Consider the following 22,924-nt stretch of genomic DNA (forward strand, 5'->3'; position numbering starts at 1 on the left):
GCTAAAGGCTGTAGGCAGTTTCTGGTTTATAATAAATGCAATTAGGACAAACGGGATTAATTCCGTCACTTTTGTGTTTTTATAAGCAAGGATGCATTTAACCTCCCCCCAAGGGCAGTCTCAGTTCACCTGCCACCGCTACGCTGAGAGCTCTGCAACGGGGAACTTGGACAAAATTCTGTTCACAGAATTAGCATCATCTTATCAGATTAATTTATAAGAATCAAAAAAAAAAAAGGAACAAAATAGGCTGGGAGAACTACTGAGGGAAAGCAGAAAAGACACACTCTGACTCTCTGCAGTTGCATTCAGCGCTGGTAGATGAAGTGGCAGAAGTCATGTTGAGTGAAGCAAGGAACTTGCTTGAAAGGGAATAAAGAAAGGTTCCCCCCGAGTCCGGCTGGGCGCGAGGCATCACGGCCCTCGCCCGCCCTGCCAGCAGTTGCCTTCTCCTGCTCAGCCTCGCTCCGCCTCCCGTAGTGCAGTCTTCACTTGAAACAAAAACCTTTTTCTCCCAAGACACCTAGTTCACTTGTGCACTTACACGTCATATATATATTTGTGTGTGTGTATATATATATTTAGCCACTTGGGTACAAAATCTTGCTTCTGAAATGGACTTATAACTTATATCATTATATCATGGGGTTTTTTTTATGAGGGGTAAATATTGTAAAATGGGTTTTTAACTTGTGCATCTTAAACGTGTAATTACAACCGGTTTTTAAGTTGTAGTATTAAAAATGGTCTTTGTAAATCACTGGTACATACTTTGGAGTCGAATAAAGTTTTACATTACTCTCTTTCACTTTACTGGTGAAGAGCAACTATGAGGCTGATGTAGAACTGGAAGAGGAATAATCACCTCAGGAAGTGGCACGGTAGGAACATTACAGCTGTATTTGCCACAAGCAGCTCCCTCCTCGCGCGGCAGCTGCGGTGGCAGCGCGCTGGTGTTCACGAAGGCGCCAAGGCGACCCTCCTCGCATTCGGAGGTGAAGTCCTGCACCCAGGACAGGACCAGCCTTGCAGCAGTACACGCGGGACAAGGACTGGGTGAGCTGGCAGCCCTGCAGAGCACAACCTGGCGGGCCCAAAACTGGATGGCAGTCAGCAACGTGCCCTCGACAGGCTCCTTACTCGTGTAACCACGGGGCTCAGCCCCTCTTAGCACAAGGGAATCAGAAGAATTAGTCTAGCCTGACGTCAAAAGCATCCAAACTGAACAGTAAGCAGCTCCACTGAAAAGGAAGAGCAAGTATTGCTTTGGGTGTGCATGTTAAACAGACTGAGAAAGAACAGTATGGCAGATAAAGAAAACTCCTTTATTTGTAGATTTATATAAGCATAATATGAAGTTAGTAATCCTACTGCAGTTGCTTAAGTTAGTATCTAGGAATATCTGTAAGGAAGAGCAAATAATTTAATCTAAACTCATATCTTCCTCTTCATCTTTCTTGTCCTTAGAGTCTCCTTCCTTTTGGTCTGACTTGACACTGTTCTGCATTGCTTTGGCAAACGCTTCTACATCTAGAAGTTAAACACATTGGTTATTTAACTTTGCGCTGTCTGGGACAGAGTTCACTGTCCACATGAAGTTACGCTTCATTACTTGGAAAGTAAACAGTTGCTTTAATAAGAAACTTAGCAGGGAAGAAAGTTTTAACACTCATTCAATATATAACACGCACTTGGATCTCTCTGACGTAGCCAGCATTTTCTGCTCTTTAACTCTGTGCACAGGCAGCCTAAAACCAGAATTACTTCAGTCACAGAATGGATTCTAAAAGCTCATCAGGGAAAACTGATATCCCCCCCCCCGCCCTGGTGCTACAGGCCCCTACTGTGTTCACTGATTTCAGATGAATCGTTAAAGACTCCCACAAAAAGGGGCACTGCTGAACAAGGTGACTGTGACATCTCCAGAGCCTTTTGCATCTCTAGCAAGAAAACAAGGCCAAGGCTGCTCAGCACTTCTCTTTGCAGAACCCTGACCTCTCTAAACGCATGTCTGCCATCACGCTGTGTCTGCTGGGGAACACCTGAGCCCCTCGCCTTGTCATTGTAAAAAAAAAAAAAAACAAAACAACAACAACAGTGCAAGAGTCCACTTCTGACAGTTACTCAGCAGCTAATCATTACATTCCACATTCAAGGGCTGTGTGCAGTGCAAAAACCAAAAAAACCCACCAACACCACCCCCCAAAAAAAACCCCACCAAAAACCCCAAACCACTTCATCATGTTCCCAGCAGCACCAATACTCACCTCCTTTATTTGCTGCATCTACTGCCTCTGCGGGTAAGCCAAACTGACTCATTAGTGGGCCAAGCTGTCCTGAAGCTAAGGCAGCACTGAACATGCTCAATGCCTGTGAATTGGAGTCGACAGCGTCAAAAAAAGTTTGCATCGTGTTTCTCCAGCATCAGGCGGCTACTGCGTGATACCCGTGTGAGGAGCGCGGTCCCGTTACGGCATGGGGACCGTACGGCCGGCCTGGGAGCAGCCGCTCTCCTTTATGAGCTCCCGCACTGTGGTGGGCTTCAAAATGCGGCTATGCCACAGGCTCTGTGCCGATTATCGGGACCAGCAGCTGCTCTTAAGCGGCCAGATGCCAGTCAGCACAAACTGATAAGCCCCGCTAGACCGAGCAATGCGCCAAACCACAGCAACATCACCTCCAGTCACTTTAGTGCATGGACAACTTAAACTTTTATCTAGATGCAGATACTCTTATCAAATCACCAATTAAAGACACCCCTCGTTTCCAAGTCTTGTCTGCACAAAAGAGGTGCCATAGTTAAAACTAAAGGCAGTTGGCTTAGCCACCGCAATTTTGCAAATTAACACGTTTCAATCCATCAGTGTAACTCATTCAAATTGGCCTGTAACACACCGGCTTTAGTCACACAGACAGTTCTGGAGTTGAGTACTAGCAGTCCAAGAGGAACAAGGGATGCAGCGCTGTAAACATCAGCATCTCTTCAGTCACTTGAAAGGAACTTTAAGATGACCACTGACAAGCCACTCTTTGACAGGGAATACTGAATTTGCTACTACTCCTGTCATTTGCCAGAGAGCATTAATAAAGAGAAAGGTAAAGCCCAATTCCAATTTAAAAAAAAAAAAAAAAAAAAAAGTAAAACATTCTGATCTGCCCCTGGATGACCGCAGGAAGAACTAGTGCTCCATTAAATCATGTCCCTCCTCCTTTCCACTTCTACAGAGCAATTTCCTACTCTGAAGAGTGTCAGGAACCTGAAAAAAGCAGGGCAAGGTGAAGCAGGGTGCAGGGGGGAGGAGGGAAGGGAGCTGCACTGCCCGCGACAGCCTGGCATCTACCTGCTGAAACTGAGGAGACGTCAGGGTATTCTGAATCTCTTCTGCAGTCTGCGGCAGAGATTCCCCTGAGGGAAGGTAAGGCATCAACCGTTCTTGAACTTCAGCGTTGGCCAGGATGGGAGCCATTATCTCGGGAGTCAGAACAGTTGCCAGGTCAACTAGGAAGGAAAAAAATGTCTGGCTGTTAGACTATGCACAAAACGCCTCGTTTTTGTTGTGCTAACCAAATATCTAGTCAGAGGAGTACTGAAACATAGCTAGCACACTGCTAGCATCCTTTCTCCCTCTCTCTGTTTTGGAGTGAGAATTAAGACTCTCGAAGCAGCCAAGAACAGTACTCAAATGAAAAAAAAGAACCAAAAAAAAAAGAAAACGTAAGAGACCTTTCAAACCAGTTTGGAACAGGATAGGACAGTAAAACAGCTCCAAAGGACTCCTGGATCCAACAGCTGCCTGGTCAGAACACCGTTACCTTGCTGTCCTCCTGCTCCAGATGGCACATTCATAGTGGCTAAAATGTTCTGAAGGTCACTCAATTGAATGGGCTGGGTTGGGCTCGTGGCTGAGCTGGTTCCATTACCCGAACTCGGTACGGGGCTTGGACTGGTCACAGACGCAGCCGCAGGAACGGACGGGGCAGGCGTTACACGGGTAGAAGAAGTCGTGGAAGATGGCGTCACAGCAGCTGACTGGCTGCGAGAGCTGGAGAAGATAATCAGTATAATACCCTGCAAAAATCAGCTTTGCCTTTTGTGTTTTGAAAAGCTTCTTGTCAAGCCCTTACAACACAAAGGGCTCCTACCGGCATTCTAGAGAGGTAATAAGCAGTCTTAATTCCCATCATATTTCCTGTTCAGTAGGCCAGGATTCCTCCCACAGAAGTGGCCACTTTACGTTACAAAAATACTACGAACCCAGACCAGACAGGCTCCTACCTCGATGATGAGCTGCTTGTCGGGGGTCCCCCACTTCCAAGCAGACTGGCCAGCCCAGGACCCGTCAGCGCACCCAGCCCACCTTCCATAAACATAAAAGAAGAACAGGTTTAGAAATTCGTGTCTTTGGGTTTTTTGCACCTCTCTGCTCTAGAGAGGTCACTCTTGTACCTGAAAGGTTTTATTTGCTAAAATAAAGGAGGAGGGGGTGAAAGAGCCCAGACCACCCCCCCACCCCTTTCTGTAAATGAACACCTCTCATTTTCTGATCTTGCATCCCTATTAGAAAACTGCCTTAGAGAGTTGCCCGTTTTAGAAATTACTCAATTTCTAGATGTACACAAGGATAAAATTACTTCGGTTTGTGCCATATATACATGATCATCGTAACAGAGCCCTCTCCTCTTATCTACTGGTTCCCAAAAACCCAACTTTTCTCTAAAGCCAAGGCCCTCAGCAGAAGATTACAGAGGCAGCCTTTCAGTCACCACCACTGTCTCCCCATACACGTGGGTTTTGCAGCTTCAAAACTAACACAGAGATGCAGCAGCAGAGTCAGCCGAGTCCTTAAACACTTCGTAGGCAGAGCAAAGGAAGGACAACCCCACGCACAAAGCGCTCCCAGTAGAGCAGCGATCAGGAAACACAGCGGGAAACCAACACTCGGCCTTTGAGCCAACTGCCCTACGCAAAAGAAACCAGAATCTGCCTCCTTCATCCACACATCCCAACTACCAAGGACTTAGCGCAGCGTCAGGAACATCAGCTAAAAAGAGCTGGGGAAAGGCCTGGCTTCCAGGTCCACTGGGGCTGTCAGTGACCGACTGTCCCCCTACATTTCCTTTGAGCCACATCAGCCAAACGCCCCGTTGACCACACGCTTCCCATCCTGTGGTTTCTTGTTCCACGTCTAATTAGATACGTGTCCCTACACAAGCACCTGCATTCGTCACCCACCTTTTGGGAACTATCAGCAAGCAGAGGACAGAAAGGCAGCGCTCCGTGAGCAAACCCATGATTAACTGAAGGTGCGGACCACTGGAGGTCAGAGCGAGCACCAGCCACCAGCTCCTCCTTTGTACAGGACCCACTCCTACGGAACCATGCCCCTAACACTTACGTTCTCTACTCACAGAGCTTCCACAGCAGCAGGAACGGCAGGGTGCAGCTAACCAGGCCGTACCACACGCTATTCTCCTCAGTTTGTCCTTGCTAGAAAAGTTTACCCAGGAGCAAGAAAGCTCCTTTGCTGCCAGAGCTCTGCAATAGGGGCAGAGTCCCGAGAGAGATGCAAGCCAGATGCAAAAGAACAAGACGCTACAGGGGGAAGAGATCCGCACGGATTCACCACAACCACTGTCTGCCGAGGCAAGCAGATGGTTTTCTTTGCGTTACTGTAGTGAGCTTCATGTCAAGCTGTCTTACGGCTAGATGTAAAGGCAAAGAAAGAAGAGCTGCTGAGAAAAAGCATTGAGACGAAGAGGAAGACAGTCTCAGGAGTCACGTGAAGCTTCAAGAAGGAAGATCTTTTCCAAACACATCCTAAAAAGCCAGAATCTTCCAACACTAACATTAGATTTGCATCTGAACATCCCACCAACGTGAGATTTGCATCTGAAGCTAAAAAGACACGAGCTAGATCCACAAAAATGGACTTTGGAGCTTAATTAAGCACAGAACCCTAGTCACTGCCACCTGCTAAGCGTTACTTTGCCTACTTCCATTCAAGGGTCTGACTTCTCAGGAGATGCTCTATTGGGCTTGGAGCGTGGATAATGTTAAGAACAGACCACAGCAGGGACTCCCAACGCACCTCTCATCCCCTTCCGAAAAACAGCACGGTGATTCAAGCTCTCCACGGTGTTGCCCAGGAGAGAAAGCCCTAACCTGAGCCTTACTCCTCTGACTAGAGCGCTGCGGGGTGGGTACGCTCCAGCCTTCCTCTTGAACTCTTTCTACTTTGCACACAAATGTTCACTGGATCAGAGACAACACGAGCAACTCCACAGCTCGGAAACCGGGACGTTCACCACGGACAAGTCCCTGGTTTTCAGTCCCTGCTCCAGTGAATATTTAGGAGGAAGAGGAGGGGTGGAAAAAAAGGAGAGGAAAAAAACAGCAGAAGATTCAGCGGAGCAAGGAGCAGAACCGACGTTCCTTGCAGATCAAGCCCTAAGATGAGTGCCGCGTAGAATCTGGTACCCTCCGTTTCCTGCATCCTTTTTTTTGCCCCTTAGCCCATCTTTGAGGCAGGGCCTTGCTTTCTCACATGAAAGCAGCGCTATTCAAATCCATAGCACTACTTGAAAATATTGTCAGGTAAGATTTAACCTGGCAGGAGAAAATACCATTTTGGCATAAAGATATTAAAGCATTTTACCAAGTCCTCCTAAGCCCGTTGGTCCGATCAGCTGCATGAGCTGGTTATGGCTCATGTTTCCAAGAAGGCTTTGCAAGCCACCCTCACCTAAAAACAAAAACATTCTGAAACACAACATATTCACATAGGTTTTTTTTTCACAGCACTCCGGCTCAAACAGCAGGAGATTAATTGGCATCACATTCTGTATGGAAAAAACAGTTTCAAGTGTTTACTGATTCATGATGCTCATAAAAGATAAATGCAACTTGGCTTCATAAAGAGGTAAGACTCCAGAGAATCTGCTGGAAACAAAAGAGAGATTTCGTCTGGCAGTCTTAACTTTCAGCCTGCACCTATTACAACAGCACAGTTTATTTTGCTAAAAGCACGTTTACGCTTCTGGTATTAACACTGTCCCCAACTCACCCTCCACAGTCATCAGGAATTTCTTCCTAGGGAACTGTAAGTGCTCATTCTAAAAATAAAATTCTAAAAAAGCCTCTCAGGTGAAGGAGCAGAGAATGGACTGTACCTCCTAGTGCCGAGAGCTCGTGGCCTCCGCTTGCATTTCCACCCAAAGCACCAGGCATTGGTGGATTGTTGAGATACTCGTTCACTTTACGGCAGTGTTCTTCATCCTTGTCTGTCTTCGGCTCCTGCAAGAAAGTTGTTCTTGGTACGAGGCAGACTGGAAGTATTTTGTTCCAAGACCTTTATTATTGGCTTCCCACAAACCTGCATCCAGAAGAAGAGTCGTTTTGATCCTGCCTTGAACTTCAATACATACACACGGCCAGTAGTGCACTGAGGTACCCTCTTGAATTCACAGTCATCAGGAAAAATAATCAAGTCCTGGAAAACGCGGCAGTAGAAACAACCGTTTCAGGAAATACATGAATATTCCTTTTGGCCTCCCAAAGACCTCTGCCCTCCTCCCCAAACCTCCTTCCATCCGCTCTGAGGAGCGGAGAGGAGTTGGAAGTGCAGGTCTGTCAGGCTGCAGTGGCATTCTCATCCTAATTTGTCTTGGGGAAGCTCCTTCAGCAGCGCCAGCGGAACAAAACCAAGACAGACCGTGACTTAATGCCTCAGCACTGAAACACAAAACCATACTCACATCTTCGACGTTGCCCGAAGTCCTGTCCTTCCAGCAGAAGTGAATGAGGGAGTCATCAGTCTGCTGGATGTACACAAGGCCTTTTCTCTTGTCTGGGGTCACAGTGCTGCCTTTCAGGGACATCTTCCCTGCCCGAAATTCCACCAGGTATTTGCTCGACGAGCCACGGGAGCCCGGCACCAGGCTTGGAAATAACGCACCTGAAGACATCCTGGAAAGAGAGAAAGAGCAGCAGATGTGATGAGAAACCTTCCAATATTCTGTCTTCTCAGTATCAAATTTCAATCTCTATCAAGTGAGCTCCACAGAAGGAATCTGCCTCACTGCCTGCAGAATTTCAGGGCGATCAACAAGAGCCAAAGCGGAACCCAGGACGGCCCACAGATCTCCGCGAATAACGAGGAGCGTATCTGCCAAGGCACTTAAAAATGAAACCACCTTCCCCTGACGCTCGCTTCTTCGGTTCTTACCGCGGTGCACAGGATCAGGGACATTTCAGTGGCAAGAAGCCCTACCGGAACGCTAAATCTTCAGGCTCCTGCTTCGGCATCCCGGCAGAGAACCGGGGGCTGCCCGAGCCGCCCCGCACCGGCGGCCTCGGCGCCCCCCGCACCCCCCGCGCCAGGCGGCGGCGGCCGCGCAGGTGGAGGCGGCGGCGCGGGCAGGGCGCTCGGCCTGCATGACTTTGCAGTTGTCTCTCGGCTCGCAACGGCCGCTCAACGCCCCCCGCGCCGGCCGACCCGAGCGCACCGCCGGCAGCGGCCGCTCAGACCCGGCCCCGCCGCAGGGCGGCCCGGCCCCAGCCCCTCACCCGAGCCGGGAGCGGGGGCTGCCGGCACGCCGGGCCGCGGGGGCAGGCCGGCAGCACAGCCCGGCCCGGCCCGGCGCCGCGCAGGCCGCTCCTCCGCCCGGCCACGGCCGCCCCCGGCGCTCCCCGCCCGCCCAGCGGCCGCGATCTGGCAGCCGGCCCCCCCCCCCGGGGCCGCGTCCCCTGAGGCCGCCCCCGGCAGGAGGCCCCGCTCCCCCGCGCGGGGCGCAGCCGCCCCCCGGGCCGGCCCCCAGCAAGCGCCGAGGCCGCCGACGCGGGCCCGGCCGGGCCGAGCCGCGGGCAGAGCCCAGAGCCGAGCCCAGAGCCCCGGCCGGGCCCGCCCCGCCGCCCCCCGCCCCGGTACCTGCCGGTACCTGACGCCGCCGCAGGCCCCGCGCCGCCCCGCTCTTCCTGCCCCGCGCGCCGGAAGCCCGCCCGCCGCGGGGCGGGGCAAGGCGGCGGCGGGCGCCCCCGCGGCCCCGCGCGGTTGGACGGCGCCGCTGTCAGTCAGGGGCGGCGCCGCCCTCCCCCCCCGCTGTGTCACGGCGGCGGAAGATGGCGGCGCCCCCGCCCCGCCCGCCAAGCAGAGGCCGGAGCCCGGCGCTTCTCCAAAACCACCTTTATTCCCGTTTACAGCGTAACAGTGGCGTCACAGCCTGTACAGAGCAGGGGCGGCGGTTATTAAAGACTACAAAAATAAATCCGTTTGGCTGCGGCGGCTCCCGGGGCGGGGCGGGGCACGGCGGGGCCCCCTCAGGATTTCGGTATTGCTCCACAGCGCGGGTGGCCCAAACGCGGGGCCGGTTCAGGCCCAAGGGGAGGGCGCAGAGGCTGGGGGCGGAGGAGATGTCCTTCTTTTAAAAATACTTTTCGACCAAAAAAAAAAAATTTCAATAAATATTGCTAATTAGTTTTTCCCCCCCCCCCCAGGTGATTTAGGGTACATGCTTCCTCTCCTCACTAATCTGGGTACCATTTATTGTATGTCTGAAGAAGCTGCTCCCAATTTACCATACGACCTTGCCTCAAAGACGCAAAACACAGCAACTATAAAGTTAATTTTTCACTTCCGCCACTGTTTTTTCAGTGAAGTCCACCAGCAGCCCTGCTCCGGCTCCCAGCCAGGCTCTCGGCCGCCGCGCCAGCGTGAGGCCCCGCTGTGCCCGCCGCCCTCTCGCTCCCTGCCGCCTCCAGCTCCGTCGCCACGTCCACGCCGCTCGCCCCACGCTTCTCCGTCCCGACGTACCGCAGGGCAACCGAGTCCACCCACGGTTGGGGAAAAAAGCCTCGATGGCGGGGCCGGGGCGTTCAAAGCTCCAATTTAAATCGTCTTCGTCTAATAAGCGTCACGGTGAAATCAGAAAGCACAGACCTGGAGCTGGCTGAACAAAGCCAGAGTCGGCTCCAGGCATCCTCTTGCCCTACCAGACAGCGGCCCTGGTACGAAAAGTCTCACTTACAAAAATCTCTCTGTCACCATCTAGAGGCCCAAAGGGTATTAAGTATTTATTATAATTTCTTTCTAGATGGTTTCTCTACATAGCTGTATTAACATATACTAACACAGTTATCTTATATACAGTGTTTAATCAAGTTACAAAAGTGACATTCTTTCAAAAGGTGCAAAGTTATTAATGTTTTGACACGTAAACTACTGAGGCAAGATCTGCATCAAAAATAAAACTTTCTCACTTTCAGAGCAATCGAAATGCGGCATTAGGAGTCCCATGGCTAGCCAAGCATGGACGTGTCGCCAGCGAGGGGAAAGTATTTTATAAGTGTTGTCAATGAAGAACAATAAATTAAAGGAACAGATTTGGAACTAGTATGTGATTTTACTAAAAACTTTACACTAAAGGAACAGGAGAAGGGGGTAAAGACATAACCAATGAAGTGTTCTTACTTTAGAAATCTTCCCAGTTTCTTTTTAAATCCCATGAAGATTCTATACTGAAGTTTGGATTAAACACGTTGTTACAATTTTTTCATGCTTTCACATCATGAAAAGGGTTTAGGTCTTTGAGTTTCAATCATAACTTAGACGAGAGGGACGCTAACCTGTACACTACTTCTTATAAACAGAATGTTTCTTTAGCAATTTCGCCACAGTTCTTCCATTCAGGCAATTTCTATTTATATGTATTGTTTTAAAAACACTACTCCAGCATTAAACATACTACTTAGTTTAAGCAAGTTTTAAACTCCCATGAGATGTTAAACTGCCTTAATACGCGAATCCTTTCAACCCTCACCTAACAAAGGGTTCCCTACGCTGCTTGCAGTGAGTTCGGAAAGGGGGTTACAGTGCCTGGCACGGTCATTAAAGTTCAATTTTTTAGAAAAAGTATTTTTATGCTGTCCCATATGGATAAGCAAAGTCTTTTTAAAAGTCAATGCACTTATTAGGAACAAATGCAACCCTACTGTCTGCACAGCATTACCAAGTCTAGCTTGGGAGCCCTCAAGACTCGCAATCAGCAAAGTATGATTTCTGGCAACAGAATAAAGTGGCCACGAGCACATTTCAGACTAGGCCCTTATTTATTGCCTTGAAGTTTTACAGCTTCTCTTATTTTTCCAAATGAAGACACCAACTAAATCTCCCAAAAAATTAAAGTTAATCCAATCATTAGATGCGCAATTCGATAGAAATCGATAGGTTTCTCCATGAGTATGTTAATTGTCTTTTGCTTTTTAATCTTGTAGCTGGGAGAGAAGCACTTCAAAAATCTACTCTTTGGATGAAACCGAGATGTGTTTGGACATCAATCAGACCAGTTCTTCCACAAATTCCTCAAGTTGCTGGTGCCTAACACCAGCAGTTTCTGAATTACTGTAAACTTCACAGCAGTGTAGCCACTCTCCATTTTTGCCTGGTTCCTCAATTAAAAACTTTCATAAACAAAGCAGCAACATCAAGATTAGCTTTAATTACTGGACCTAATTTTTCAAGCCTCTCTCCCCCCTACGCCCCAAAGTCTACCACTTCAAAGAAAATGAACGCGTCAATTCAGTAATTGATTATTTCCAGTATTATATGGCTTCAATGGTTCGATATGGAACAAAAAAATCCCACTTTTTGACAACACGTGCTCACAGAAAACTCGTAATAGGTATAACTCTGCCAAAGCTTTAAATTGATTCTGCTTTTTCACAACATACAAAACAGACATGACCTAACAATGAAAAACATGCAAACCAAAACTTCCCCAGAAGATGAACCTGTGTGGATATACATACCAAAGTGCTTCCAAATAAAAGTTTAGTCTAGGAGCATACATAGTGCCAAAGCTGCCAAAGGTAGTGCAGAAGATTTAAGCCTCCAAGTGGTAGCAAGCAATATATTTTACATTGTAACCACCTCTACATTCCTACAATTGCTTCCGAAGCTTCTCGTATTTTAAGAACAGCATTTGACTTCAGGAAAAGCGCACCTGGTAACGCGCCCTTCCCTTCTCCTAACGTATGCTTTATGTAATTTTATCACAGGTATACAGTTCAATGCTCACAGTGTCCAAAAGTTGTGAAGACTCTGTAACAGACAACTACAGTTTGAGAAGCTCGGGTTGTTTTTTGTTTCCCCAAGTCTCTGAATTATTGAATCGTATTGAGAGAGAGGGGCCGGGAGCTCCGGTCCCCACGCAGTGCTACATACCGTATGGAAGTTCACATGCATCTCTTCACGGGGAGTATCGACAGTACTAGATTTGATCCTGTTGGTACCATATTAGCTTTTCGTCCCTGCTCCAAGTTCCAAAAACTTCAGATTCTTCACTATTGTACTAAGTAACAAGGATATTATCTCTATTTTATGTAAGTTACGTAGTTTTCAAGGATGTTATGTGCTCTACCAGATACAGCGTATCTTCCTGACAAAGAAACTAGGAAAAACAAAAGAAGACCCAAAGGTCCCTTGGAAAATTAGTGAAAACACGATGATTTCAGGTGCAGCTTTATGGAGAGAACGCAACGGTTATTTAAATATTTGGCAATCCGACGTTAGTGATAATTAAATCCTTGATTGTTGACCAATAGAATTTTTGTTAAAATTTACTTAGAAAAGCTGGTTTTTGCTATCAACAAAACCAGAGTAACTGGCTTGGAATGAAATCTAGGAACTAGATGTCCAGATGAGATGAGCAATTGGCTCCGTAATTTCAGTATATGTCTGGACAGTCTGAGAAATTTCTATCAAAATAGCCACCTGAGTACAGCCAGTCTGAAGTCCCAGTGTATGGGTTAGTGCCTTGATGAAACCATCTGTAAAAAAAAAAAACAAACAAAAACAAAACACCAAGAAAATAAAAGAAAGAAACAACAAAATAAAAAAGCAAACAGAGTGAACAGTTATTAATAGGGGAAAAGAACAACTTTGCTACTTTCACAAAACGTTCTAAAAAAAGACACTGGTAGTTCTCATCAGAAAAAAAATTCTCAGGAAATATTCTGAACATGAAAAATAAGGCATTAAGCTTCATATGCAATTATCACCACACCTTATAAAGCATTCTTTAAATTTTTTTTTTTTTTTTTTTTTTTTTTTTTTACACAAAGTCAAGGAGGAATATGCAATAGATCTTAAAATTATTGTCCCATTCCAAATATAAAGGGCCACAACGTCTTACTCAACTGCCAAGAGCTGGACAGGAATTGGTTAAAGGAGAGATGAGCCTTAACATTCTATTCATTCTAACAAAAATATGACCCCTGTAGGTTTTAAAAAACAAAACCAAAAAAATTCCAGCATTTACCACAGCAGTAGTTAATTATGACAGGTTTCAGCATTTATTATTAGATAATTTCTCCAGGACAAAGTTATCAGCAATTCTGGCTTCCAGCTACATTATTTAATTGTTGACCCAGCAAATGCTTTAAGTGACACTACAAATTGTGCTGTCATGCAGGAAATCAAACACGCACTGTCTTGAATAAAAACATTTCAAGCAGTATACCAAACCATTCCAAGCATGAAACAAATGCCCAGCTTCCTTCCCCCTTACCGTGTGTGCCACTCCACTTCATCTTTTGCACGCTCCTTGCGAGCAGCTCTTTGCTTCTCTTCTAGTCTCTCTTTTTCTTTGCTAGCCACATCTAACAAACATTTCAAGAGAAATTGGTTACTTAGCAAAATAGAAACAAAAATGTAGAAAACACAGAAAAGACTGCAGAGACATGAAATACAGTTCATTTAAGCAAGAGAAAGCATTTGCTGTACATGGTCTCACGGAACAATGAAAATCTCAGGCAACAAAAACCCAAAGCTGTCATTTCAGAAAAGTTGCTTCTACAAACACAGAGTCGAAACTGCAATTTTGGTGTTTCACCTATGGGAAACACTGCACCGAGACAGCAGGAAAGAACTTAGATTAGGCATAATAGAGGGGGTAATTTTTTTCACTATTTGGCCACGTGTTTTTTCTGACAAACGCCAAAGCAACAGAGCACGTCTGTTCACCACATGTCTTTCCAGACAAACTCCAGAGCAAGAGAGCATGTCTGCCAGTTCCCCCCAAGTTAACAAACATGCAAATACACCATAACATAGCATAGCAGCCTTGGGATCCACCTTGGACACATCTGCTCTCCCAGACTTTTCTGGGAGAAAACAGACATGGTACAGTGTTCAAAAGCACGTTCATTAACACAGGCTGAAAAAGAGTTAAGGCTGCTCTGGGAATGAGAAACTGAATCAACCAACGTCCCTTCAGTCATCCCTCTCAAAACTTACTAACATGAAAATATTTCCTCCAGCAAACACATACCCATGTTTCCATTTTCCATATTTCTGATATCTGGACGTAGCCGACAGTCAGTGGGAGCCAATATTGCTTCCATGCCCTTTTCTAGCTCATTCAGACTCACAGCAAAACTGGTGAAGTTGTACATCTTAAAAGCAAATTAAAGATAACACAGAAGTCATTTTGGCAAAGTGGCACTGGGTTCCCTATACCGAATGGATACAACAGAACTTCCAAGAGAAATTACCGAGTCAAACCTTCTCCCACTGGCTACCCTGAAAGCAAGGTCAGGTTCATACAAAGCTAGTGGGTTTTGTTGGAGGGGAGGGACAAGGAAGGGCAGAAGGGGATGGAAATCACAGCTTTCATTTTTTAAGCAGTCTTTGCTTCAGAGGATCAAGACAGATTTTCCTCCGTATCTGGTATTTAACGTCATGATTTTTATGAAAAAAAACCACCCACAGCTAAAAGACCAAAAAGTCTTGTTGAAACTATCAAAGTTCATATCCAGCTGCCCAGTTACTGTATTTTTTGGAAGCCCGTCTTCTAACAGCAGGGTCAGCAGAAGGGAACATGTATCCATATTTTAGCCACTCTGAGGGCAAGGTTCTCGCAGACAGGTTAACCTAAGACTCCGGACTCGCACCGAAGCAGCTGCAGTCAGAGCACATGTTCTTTCTAACAACTTTGACACAGCGGTGATGCTTTCAGCACGGGAACAAAGCAGAAAGCTTGCTGTAGTATAATTTTACTGCTGCAGCCAGAACTGCCAGAGCCTGTCAATATGCACGCTAAGGACAGACACTTCGACAAGGTTTCCCTTGAACATTACTGAGGTTCCCTTGGATAAGTCACTAGCGATAGCAGTACACAGACCGACTGAAACAGTTACCTGTGATGAGTTTGGCGGCCTACAATTTATTCTCCAAAGCAATTTACTGCCTGGTATGAACTGCACCGTGTCTTGAACCTCTGGCATATCATCAGCCTCATCATTTTCAGATTTAATAACATCTTCACTCTGAAACAGAGATAATATCTGGCAGGGGAACAAAGGGAAATTGGACAGTTCCATCTAGAGTTCTACAGTGTTGAAGAATCTGTTCAAATTTGAGGTATTAAACACTGCTGTACTTCTGCCTCACCACTCATGTTTGCTTTTCCTCACTCTGTACACTGTTCCTCTCATTTTTATCATAATGTCTTGCTCCTGACATCTCTGAATAGTCTCCCACCACCTATGTACAACTTGAATGTCTGTTTAAAAAAAAAAAAAAAAAAATATTAAGAACAGTAAATTAACATCTTCCAGAATTCTTTTCTCTACCTTCCCTTCTATCCCATGCCATAGCTTAATTTCACCTAACACGACTATTACTTCTTCAGGTTGAAATGAGCCAAGACTGCAATTTAAACCAGTTCCCACAATGGCCTAAGAAAGATAAATAGGGCATGCCTGCTTCTGGATATTGCTTCATCATTTGCAAAAGATTTAGATGTGCGATTACAAAGCAGCTATGCCCTTGTTTCAGTCTGATTTCCTACGATCTAGATTCTAACAACTATTATCACTGCCCATTTTCTCACTATGAAGACTGTGTACTTAAGTGTATAAACACAGTGCCTTTCCTTCCAAGTTCCTTTGTTAGCAGATGCACTGCTATAATGCACATATAAAATCACATGCAGTATTCTTCAAGAGGCTGCTCTCAGAATCTGAGAGAACCTGACTGTTGTAGGACACAGACAGCTACGCTGTGGAATTTCAGAGGATTTCACTATGAGAAACCATTGAAAACCACAAGAACAGAAGCGAAGTTTGAGGCAATAACATCCCAGAGTGACAGTATCACAGTTTTCCTCCCTCCCCTCACTCCCACCCCCTTTCTATTTTCTTTCTGCCCCCTCTGACACGGCTCATTTATTTTATTCAAAAATACCCTATTAAGTTAAACAGGGCCTGTTTTATACACTAGAAAACAGTTCCATATGGTTAAGAGTCTAATTTCAATCATTTGGTTTGAGTATTCATTATTTAAAAAGACTCTTTTAGGCTACTTTCCATGTCAACATCTGGCTTACTGTTAGACAGTTCCCCATGTAAATATAGATTCGAAAGGAAGGAAGAAAAGAAAGAGTTGATTTTCCTAAGATGAACAGAACCTTATTATTTAAAAAACAAGTCAAAATATAAGCCTGTACCATGATGGAACCCAGAGCCCAAAGCAAGGCCTGTTGTTGCTCTAGATTCTTCTGATAAGAATGCTTTTTAATAAAAGTTTGAGCCTCTTAACGTTAAGAGTGATTAGCTTCTGTTTAACTTCTCATTTTCATTTGCAGTGAGCAACCAGCATCTGCAAGACCCTGCTGGTTTCAGGAAACCCAACAGTCCTCTGCTGCACCATACAACGTTTTGCATTTTCCATACAACACTGAGGCTTCAGCAGTAACTTACCTGACACTGCTTACATGTGATGAAAAAACCCTGTGTGTTTCCAGACCCCTTTGTTGTCAAGGCTGTCTACATCATAAATTCTGAAAGGCTGCATCACCAAAAAGCATAAGTGACTTAAAAGACATGTGATTTTTTTTTTTTTTTTAAATGCCCAAATCCTAGTATTTTTACATCCGGAGTTGGCAGTAGAGCCACTTTCCTCATGCAAGGACTGGACAACATCAGCTTGAGGGTTCACATTTGATGACTTCTGTTTGACAAATCTCTAGCAAACACCATTCCTATGAGCTCTCTTCAATACCAGCAGCTCACACTAAAGTCTACACAAGTTCAAAGTGCAATGCCTTCTCATGGGAGTAACACTGCCCGTATCCAGCCCCTACCAAAAGACAGACTGTCTTCACCCTCCATTCACCACCACCTGACCATTTCCACAAAGATGACATTTTCCTTTCGTTTCTCAAATTTCAGTATCTTTTCTCCCCAAAGAATCCTTAACCTTACCGGCTTCAGTTTCTTCTGCTCACCACCTCTCCTTTCATTCTTTTTGTAAGTCTCATACGTAGTGGGATCAGTGCACCATAAGCATTCCGTCCACTTGCCATAGATCACGCACAGCTTCTTTCTGCTACAGAAAAACAAAGGAGACTTAGCTTTTGCTTCTTATAAAGCCTTCTAAGCCAAGTCATGCAGATTCTGATCGATATTAAATACCCAGCTTCCTACTTGGTTGTATTTTATGTTTCTTGGCAGATGTCTTAGAAGTCAGATATTTGATAATGCAAAGAAAAGGTTTCAGTTTATTCCAGTCTTTCTGGCATTCAGTCCTGCAGAACACATCCTCATGACTTAGTTGCATGCTTTTGCCGCTGTTAAAATGAGTGTGGGTGCAATAAAGCCAATAGTTTACAACACAGAGACTCAGAATCACAAAACAGGCTTGGGTTCGATTAAAAATTTCTAATAACCATATTCTCATTATTTTACACTGAAGACTGCAATTGTGACTGTACAACAGTGAACTCAGTTGCGACTACTCTGCATTGTCCCTGGATACCTTTATTTCTAAAGACTGGACTGCATATTTTTTCTAATAAAACTTAAAATGATCACCCCAGAATCGAGGGGTTTAATACTGACACAGAGAACAGAAATGGGTTACAATCTGCATTGCTAGCAACTCTGCAGTCACATCAGTTGTGGTCACTATGCCAGCACTAAAGAAATACCACAGTGCTCAGAAACGGAGAGGCCAAGAGGCTTTTATCACTTACTTTTTGTCCTGAATGTATCCTTCTACTCTGTGAAGTTCTTTCCCAAACAGTCCACACGGTTTAAAATTAAGGACACATTTATCTCCAGTACTGTAGAGGAAATAAGTACATGCTTAAAAAAGCAAGCCCCTAAATAATTAGCATGTTTACTTTTTTACCTTATTTAACTTTTTTCATATGGTTACAGTTAGCTGGGGGATAGTTATTTACATCATTATTTGTGTTTAACTATGGTTTATTATCTGACCAGGGCATAAAAAAAAAAAGGCACACAAATTTCAAAATGCCACAAAAAGGACAGAAAATAAATCAATGTGCACATGAAGACATCAGCCTGTGAAAGCCAACTGAAACGTGACCACACTTCTGAGTTTCATGTATAACTAAAATTTATCAAAAATAGTAGGAATAAAACAGAATGCAGTCTTGCATACTACTTCACCCACACTATTAACACACCGCATTTCAGATTAATATCTATTTACAGCTAATTGTAATGAGAAGTAACTTTTACAAATGACCTACACAGGAAAATCTAGTTAAGTGCATTCAAAAGTTACCTCTAAACTGAGTATCAAAAATTCTGAACTAAAAATTTTATAAACATAAACCAACACTGTATTTCAGCATCTTCCTTGCATTGAGAGGTACATATATGTAAATAATCGCTCCCGGTGAGGTATCAGGCCAAGTTTCTACATCAAGCACAAAACATACAGAGACCACCCCGGGTCTTTTGTGCCGATATAGGAGACAGGACTGTAGATCTGATGCTACGAGAAGTATCAGAACAGCAGCCCTGCTGGGTTAAAGCTCCCATTTATTGACAGAAAAACATGTGCAGAAGTAATAGAGTTTTCACTAAATTCTCTCCCTCATCATTACAGGAGGTGATTTATTTTATATAAAGGTAAAAAACTTTTTGGCAGTTGGCAGAGGAATTGGCATGCTCTAAGTTCACATCATCCTACTCTGCAGTCATTTTTCTGTGCTGCACCCTTGATTTAAGACATTCCCTATTTTCAAAACTAAAAAGACCGCCAAATCACAATCAACATGATGGAGGTCCACTGTAAGCCTCCAACAATTATTCCATTTAATGGTTCTGGAGTTAAATTTAATTTCTGTTCTCTGTCAATACAGCTGAATTTGAATGAGTAACTCACAAACGTAAAATCTTTGTATCCCACAAGCCCCCTAGCCCTGTGCCTTTTCATTAATATCATTATGATACTAAGCCCAGTCCAACGGATAGTTTGCAATTGTCAGAAGGGAGGAAAAAAAAAAGGGAAGGAAAAAAAAAAAAAAGAGACAAGACTTTGGACCTACAAAACAAAGCTTCCTGTGTAATCTGACAAAAATAAAACTCTTTGCTTTGTAACAAAAGTGACCATGCACCAGTCCCTATAAGCCACCCCTCAGTTTCCTGATTAGCATTACCTGTGATTTACAATTTCTACCATTCCATATTGTTCTAACCACAGTTTACCAATAATTACATTATGTACACAACAGGTTGGATTTGTCCATGTGTAAGCTTCATTATGTCTGTAAAGAAAATACAGAAATAAATCATTTTCTTGAGTTTGAGATGGAACGTAAGCCTGTTTTCAATTCTGTTCATGCTAGGGTGAAATATTTAGCACTGCTATGAACAGGCAGCAGTTAACTTCAAAACAGAAACGAAACAAACTTTTCTTTACACGCCAAGGTGTTGTGTCTAAACATTAGTGCAAATTAATAAAGTGATATCCCCTTTATTTTTCTTCCTTCTCAGAGTTGAATTAGTAAGTTTTACAGTTGCTATGCTTTTGATTACAAACTCCAGCCCAACATAAACAGCAGTCCAGGAATTCATCTTTTTCATTTGCACTTTTAAAGCTGTATGTGATAAAACATAATACTCGCAGGAGAGCCGGACTGACAAGCTAACACTGAATTCAACTACTGCAGCAGCACTGCAAATTTCTTCCTAAAGCTCTTTCTTATAAACTTCTAGCATAATCTAGAGAGTACCTTTTTTGTGATAAAAAAGCACTGAGCATAAATATTTGAGCCTTCTAGCAAAGAGATTAGTCGCTACCAATTCTGACAAAGGTTTAATAGGACAACACTCCTACTTGAGGGCTGGTCAGACTAACCCACTTAATTTTTCATTTTACAAGCACTGAGTGGTAAAGGCTTTTGAATCTGAAGAGTGACACGAGTCAGCAAACTGCATAAGTCATTTCCACAAATATGCCACAAGTTTCCACACTGGTATACGAGGCCTGCTCCAGTGTCACTGAAGGCAATGTTGGGGGTGTGATTTTGGGGGTTTTTTGGTTGGTTGTTTAACACCAGTAGGACACGATAGCACTATATTCAAGCTTCAGAAACATGACATTTAAAAATCCAATTTATTACTCAATTCCATCCTTTTCCCAAAGATTTACTGAGAAGAAGGAAAAGTCCTAGAATTGAAGAATTTTCCACTTAGTTTCTTTTTGGTTTTAATGTTTTCTGAAACAAAGATGAGTTAACAGATTCTAAATCCTTAAAAGACACTATTCTAAAAGTGGTCAAAGTCTTAAACAACAGGATTCCTATTATCACTAGCTCAGCAGTCAAAGCCATCTGTTCTCACTCATCTTTCCATGCTGGTAACAGAAATGCTGAAGTTACCTGGTTGACAATCAATCCATCTTAGGAAAGCTCGCAAACTCTATTGCAATACCAAAAATACAGAAAAAAAAGCAGTGTCTTCTTTGTAACAAATGCCTTGTACTTCTACTTCCAGTAAGTATGGAGAGAACACTCCTATTTAATGTTTCCAACCGGTCTGTCATTTTCCAGTACAGAGAAAAAACAGATCATTGAAGTCTGACTATTTTCCACAGCAAATTGTCTTCAAGCATACTTTAGAACAATGACTACTCTTCAAGTGGGGGAAAAAATACCAGAACCCCCCAAATTCATCCCACCAACATTAGCACACATTTTTATTCCTGAACGACTTGACACCAAAAGCTGTATAGCATAAAACAAAAACACAAGACACTCGGCCAGTGCTGATAAATTGAAACACTTGTTTGTGCTGGAAAAGTGAGGAAGAAGTGTATTTTATAATGCATGTTTTGAAAACATAGTCATGGTTAACATAAATGCAGTACTTAACACTGACTTGCAATTTTGCTTCCTAAACAGTTACTTGTTCACTCAGGCCCTGAGGAGTTCTCAGACTACTCAACCAACAGGTATGAAACACAGCACCGAGAGGCTCAAAATTGGATTTCAACTTCTGCTGCTAACTTGAAGCAATTATTTGAAATAAATGCTTTAATCATTTATATTCCAGTTTAAATCTGTGCCCTGTAATTTGATTAGGCAGAGCAAGAATTTTACTAGTCTTCTAAATAAAGGCACGCTCTCAAGCAACAGACTTGATCTTTGTCACATCTGCATTCTACACTAACATTCATCATTCCTTCTACATTCAGAAGGAATTTCCTCTACTTCCATCACCATTTATATCCAAGACCTGTTCATACTTTTACAAGCTTTGGAAGATGCCAGCAGCTCAAAAGTTAAACTATACTTTCAAAAGAAATTACAGGAAAAGTCAATGCTTGCTATGGCAGGCCAAGTTGACTCTTTATTGAAACCAAACGTCTAGAAATTTCATACGACAACATTTCAAAACCACCTCAGAGTTAGGCCCAAGGCAAGCTTTTATAGAAGCACCTTTAAGTGTTCAGTGACAGAATACTCTTTCTGCAACTATTATCTAGTGCATCTTTGTGTCCTACTTGGGAAAGCTCAACAGTCTTTGCGCTGCCAGGGCACAAACCAACTTATGGAAAGTCATGTAATTTATGAGACATATGCAATTAGAGACAAGCCTGGGAGTAATCTGGAGAGGCATTCTTGATTTTAACAGGAAGGTGATCATACACAGGCGACAAGGCAACAAGTTTCTCACGTTCCCTTATCACATAGAACAGCAATTCTGAAGATGCAGTTCTTTCCACACAAACATACGCACACAATCAAAACCAACAATAATATTTAAAAGCGAGATGAGCTTGAATAGCCTGCCAGTAGAATTTTATCTCTCTCTTTAAATTTTACATGCCTTCACAGAACTAGCTTTCAGTAGCATTCAATTTTTAAGAAATGCTAATTTTCATAGTGGAAAAACTGGGTCAAATTGCTACAGCTATGCAAGCATGGCATAACTTAAAAAAACAGAGCCCTGAAATTAAGCAGTGAAAATTAACTTGTAAATAAACACTTACAACCTCCTCAGCAAGAAGTTTTTAGATAATCACCTATGAAGAGCCAATAGGATGATTATCACTTATCTTTTTGTTCAAGTACATGTTAAGATCATCAACATAAAAAGGTATTTACTTCTCATACTCACTTCAGAAGCTCCAAAGTAATTGTTCCCCGAGGCTCCGCTTCTATACTCTTTCCCCAGAATTTTAGTTTGGGATAGATTGATCCATGAAAAATAAAGTCCTTATTGAGGCCTTCCGAATAAAATGCACTAATAGGTGGGTGGTGGCTGACTTGCTCAGATATAAACCTAAATCCTAAATCCTCCCTAGCAACAACAAAAAAAGAGCATTAAACAGTAAATACTTTTTTTTTTTTAAATATTACAAGAGAAAAGAGTTACTTGACACTTTAAAAAATTTTGAAGGATTTGTAGATTAAACTGAAGGTGAGACTTTTCCTTTTCTAGTCCCATGACACATTTACAATTAATGAAATGAAAGAATTTGTACTCTGAACACTTACTCTTTACACCCCAAACCAACCCACATTCAAACACCTAAGTGACTTTCTACCCAGAAAGGCATTTGAAGAAGTTTCACTGAAATAACTCGTGAAAATACTGAAACTCTTT

At 43.8% G+C, this 22,924-nt stretch overlaps 2 protein-coding genes across 7 annotated transcripts in view; both read right to left on the bottom strand.

The window, feature by feature from the left end:
* Window positions 1-929: 929 nt before the first annotated feature.
* ADRM1 (ADRM1 26S proteasome ubiquitin receptor) lies at window positions 930-8,967 on the bottom strand. Of its 4 annotated transcripts, none has more exons than XM_075721027.1 (10): window positions 8,226-8,327; window positions 7,756-7,966; window positions 7,374-7,490; window positions 7,171-7,294; window positions 6,657-6,743; window positions 4,277-4,358; window positions 3,814-4,043; window positions 3,342-3,499; window positions 2,268-2,370; window positions 930-1,241 (listed from the first exon to the last, which is right to left on the bottom strand). In XM_075721027.1, exons 2-10 carry the CDS (start codon window positions 7,963-7,965, stop codon window positions 1,207-1,209), a joined length of 1,146 nt encoding a protein of 381 aa, XP_075577142.1. In that variant the 5' UTR covers window position 7,966; window positions 8,226-8,327; the 3' UTR covers window positions 930-1,206. The 4 variants fall into 4 exon arrangements, with proteins under 4 accessions (XP_075577142.1, XP_075577141.1, XP_075577140.1 ...); XM_075721026.1 differs by lacking the exons at window positions 930-1,241; window positions 8,226-8,327 and adding exons at window positions 1,305-1,530; window positions 8,938-8,967; XM_075721025.1 differs by lacking the exon at window positions 930-1,241 and adding an exon at window positions 1,305-1,530.
* An 858-nt stretch (window positions 8,968-9,825) lies between these two features.
* Window positions 9,826-22,924, bottom strand: part of OSBPL2 (oxysterol binding protein like 2) — a 38,904-nt gene continuing 25,805 nt past the window's right edge. For all 3 annotated transcript variants that reach the window (XM_075721100.1, XM_075721101.1, XM_075721099.1), the window contains 8 exons: window positions 22,436-22,618; window positions 19,471-19,578; window positions 18,031-18,120; window positions 17,261-17,384; window positions 15,194-15,322; window positions 14,326-14,449; window positions 13,564-13,654; window positions 9,826-12,823 (listed from right to left, as the gene is read on the bottom strand). In XM_075721100.1, the coding sequence (XP_075577215.1) occupies window positions 12,721-12,823; window positions 13,564-13,654; window positions 14,326-14,449; window positions 15,194-15,322; window positions 17,261-17,384; window positions 18,031-18,120; window positions 19,471-19,578; window positions 22,436-22,618 (952 nt within the window). In that variant the 3' untranslated portion in view covers window positions 9,826-12,720. The remainder of the gene's footprint in view (window positions 12,824-13,563; window positions 13,655-14,325; window positions 14,450-15,193; window positions 15,323-17,260; window positions 17,385-18,030; window positions 18,121-19,470; window positions 19,579-22,435; window positions 22,619-22,924) is intronic.

This window comes from Pelecanus crispus, chromosome 14, assembly GCF_030463565.1.
Source record: "Pelecanus crispus isolate bPelCri1 chromosome 14, bPelCri1.pri, whole genome shotgun sequence".
Taxonomy (NCBI): domain Eukaryota; kingdom Metazoa; phylum Chordata; class Aves; order Pelecaniformes; family Pelecanidae; genus Pelecanus; species Pelecanus crispus.

Bases quoted from the DNA above. Each gene is read 5' to 3' on its own strand.
- ADRM1 (XM_075721026.1), bottom strand. From the start codon at position 7,965: ATGTCTTCAGGTGCGTTATTTCCAAGCCTGGTGCCGGGCTCCCGTGGC. The intron at 7,295-7,373 runs GTTTGTGGGAAG...ACTTTCTTGCAG, and splicing joins GACTCTTCTTCTGGATGCAG to GAGCCGAAGACAGACAAGGA. The intron at 2,371-3,341 runs GTAGATGCCAGG...TCCAATTCACAG, and splicing joins CGTCTCCTCAGTTTCAGCAG to GCATTGAGCATGTTCAGTGC.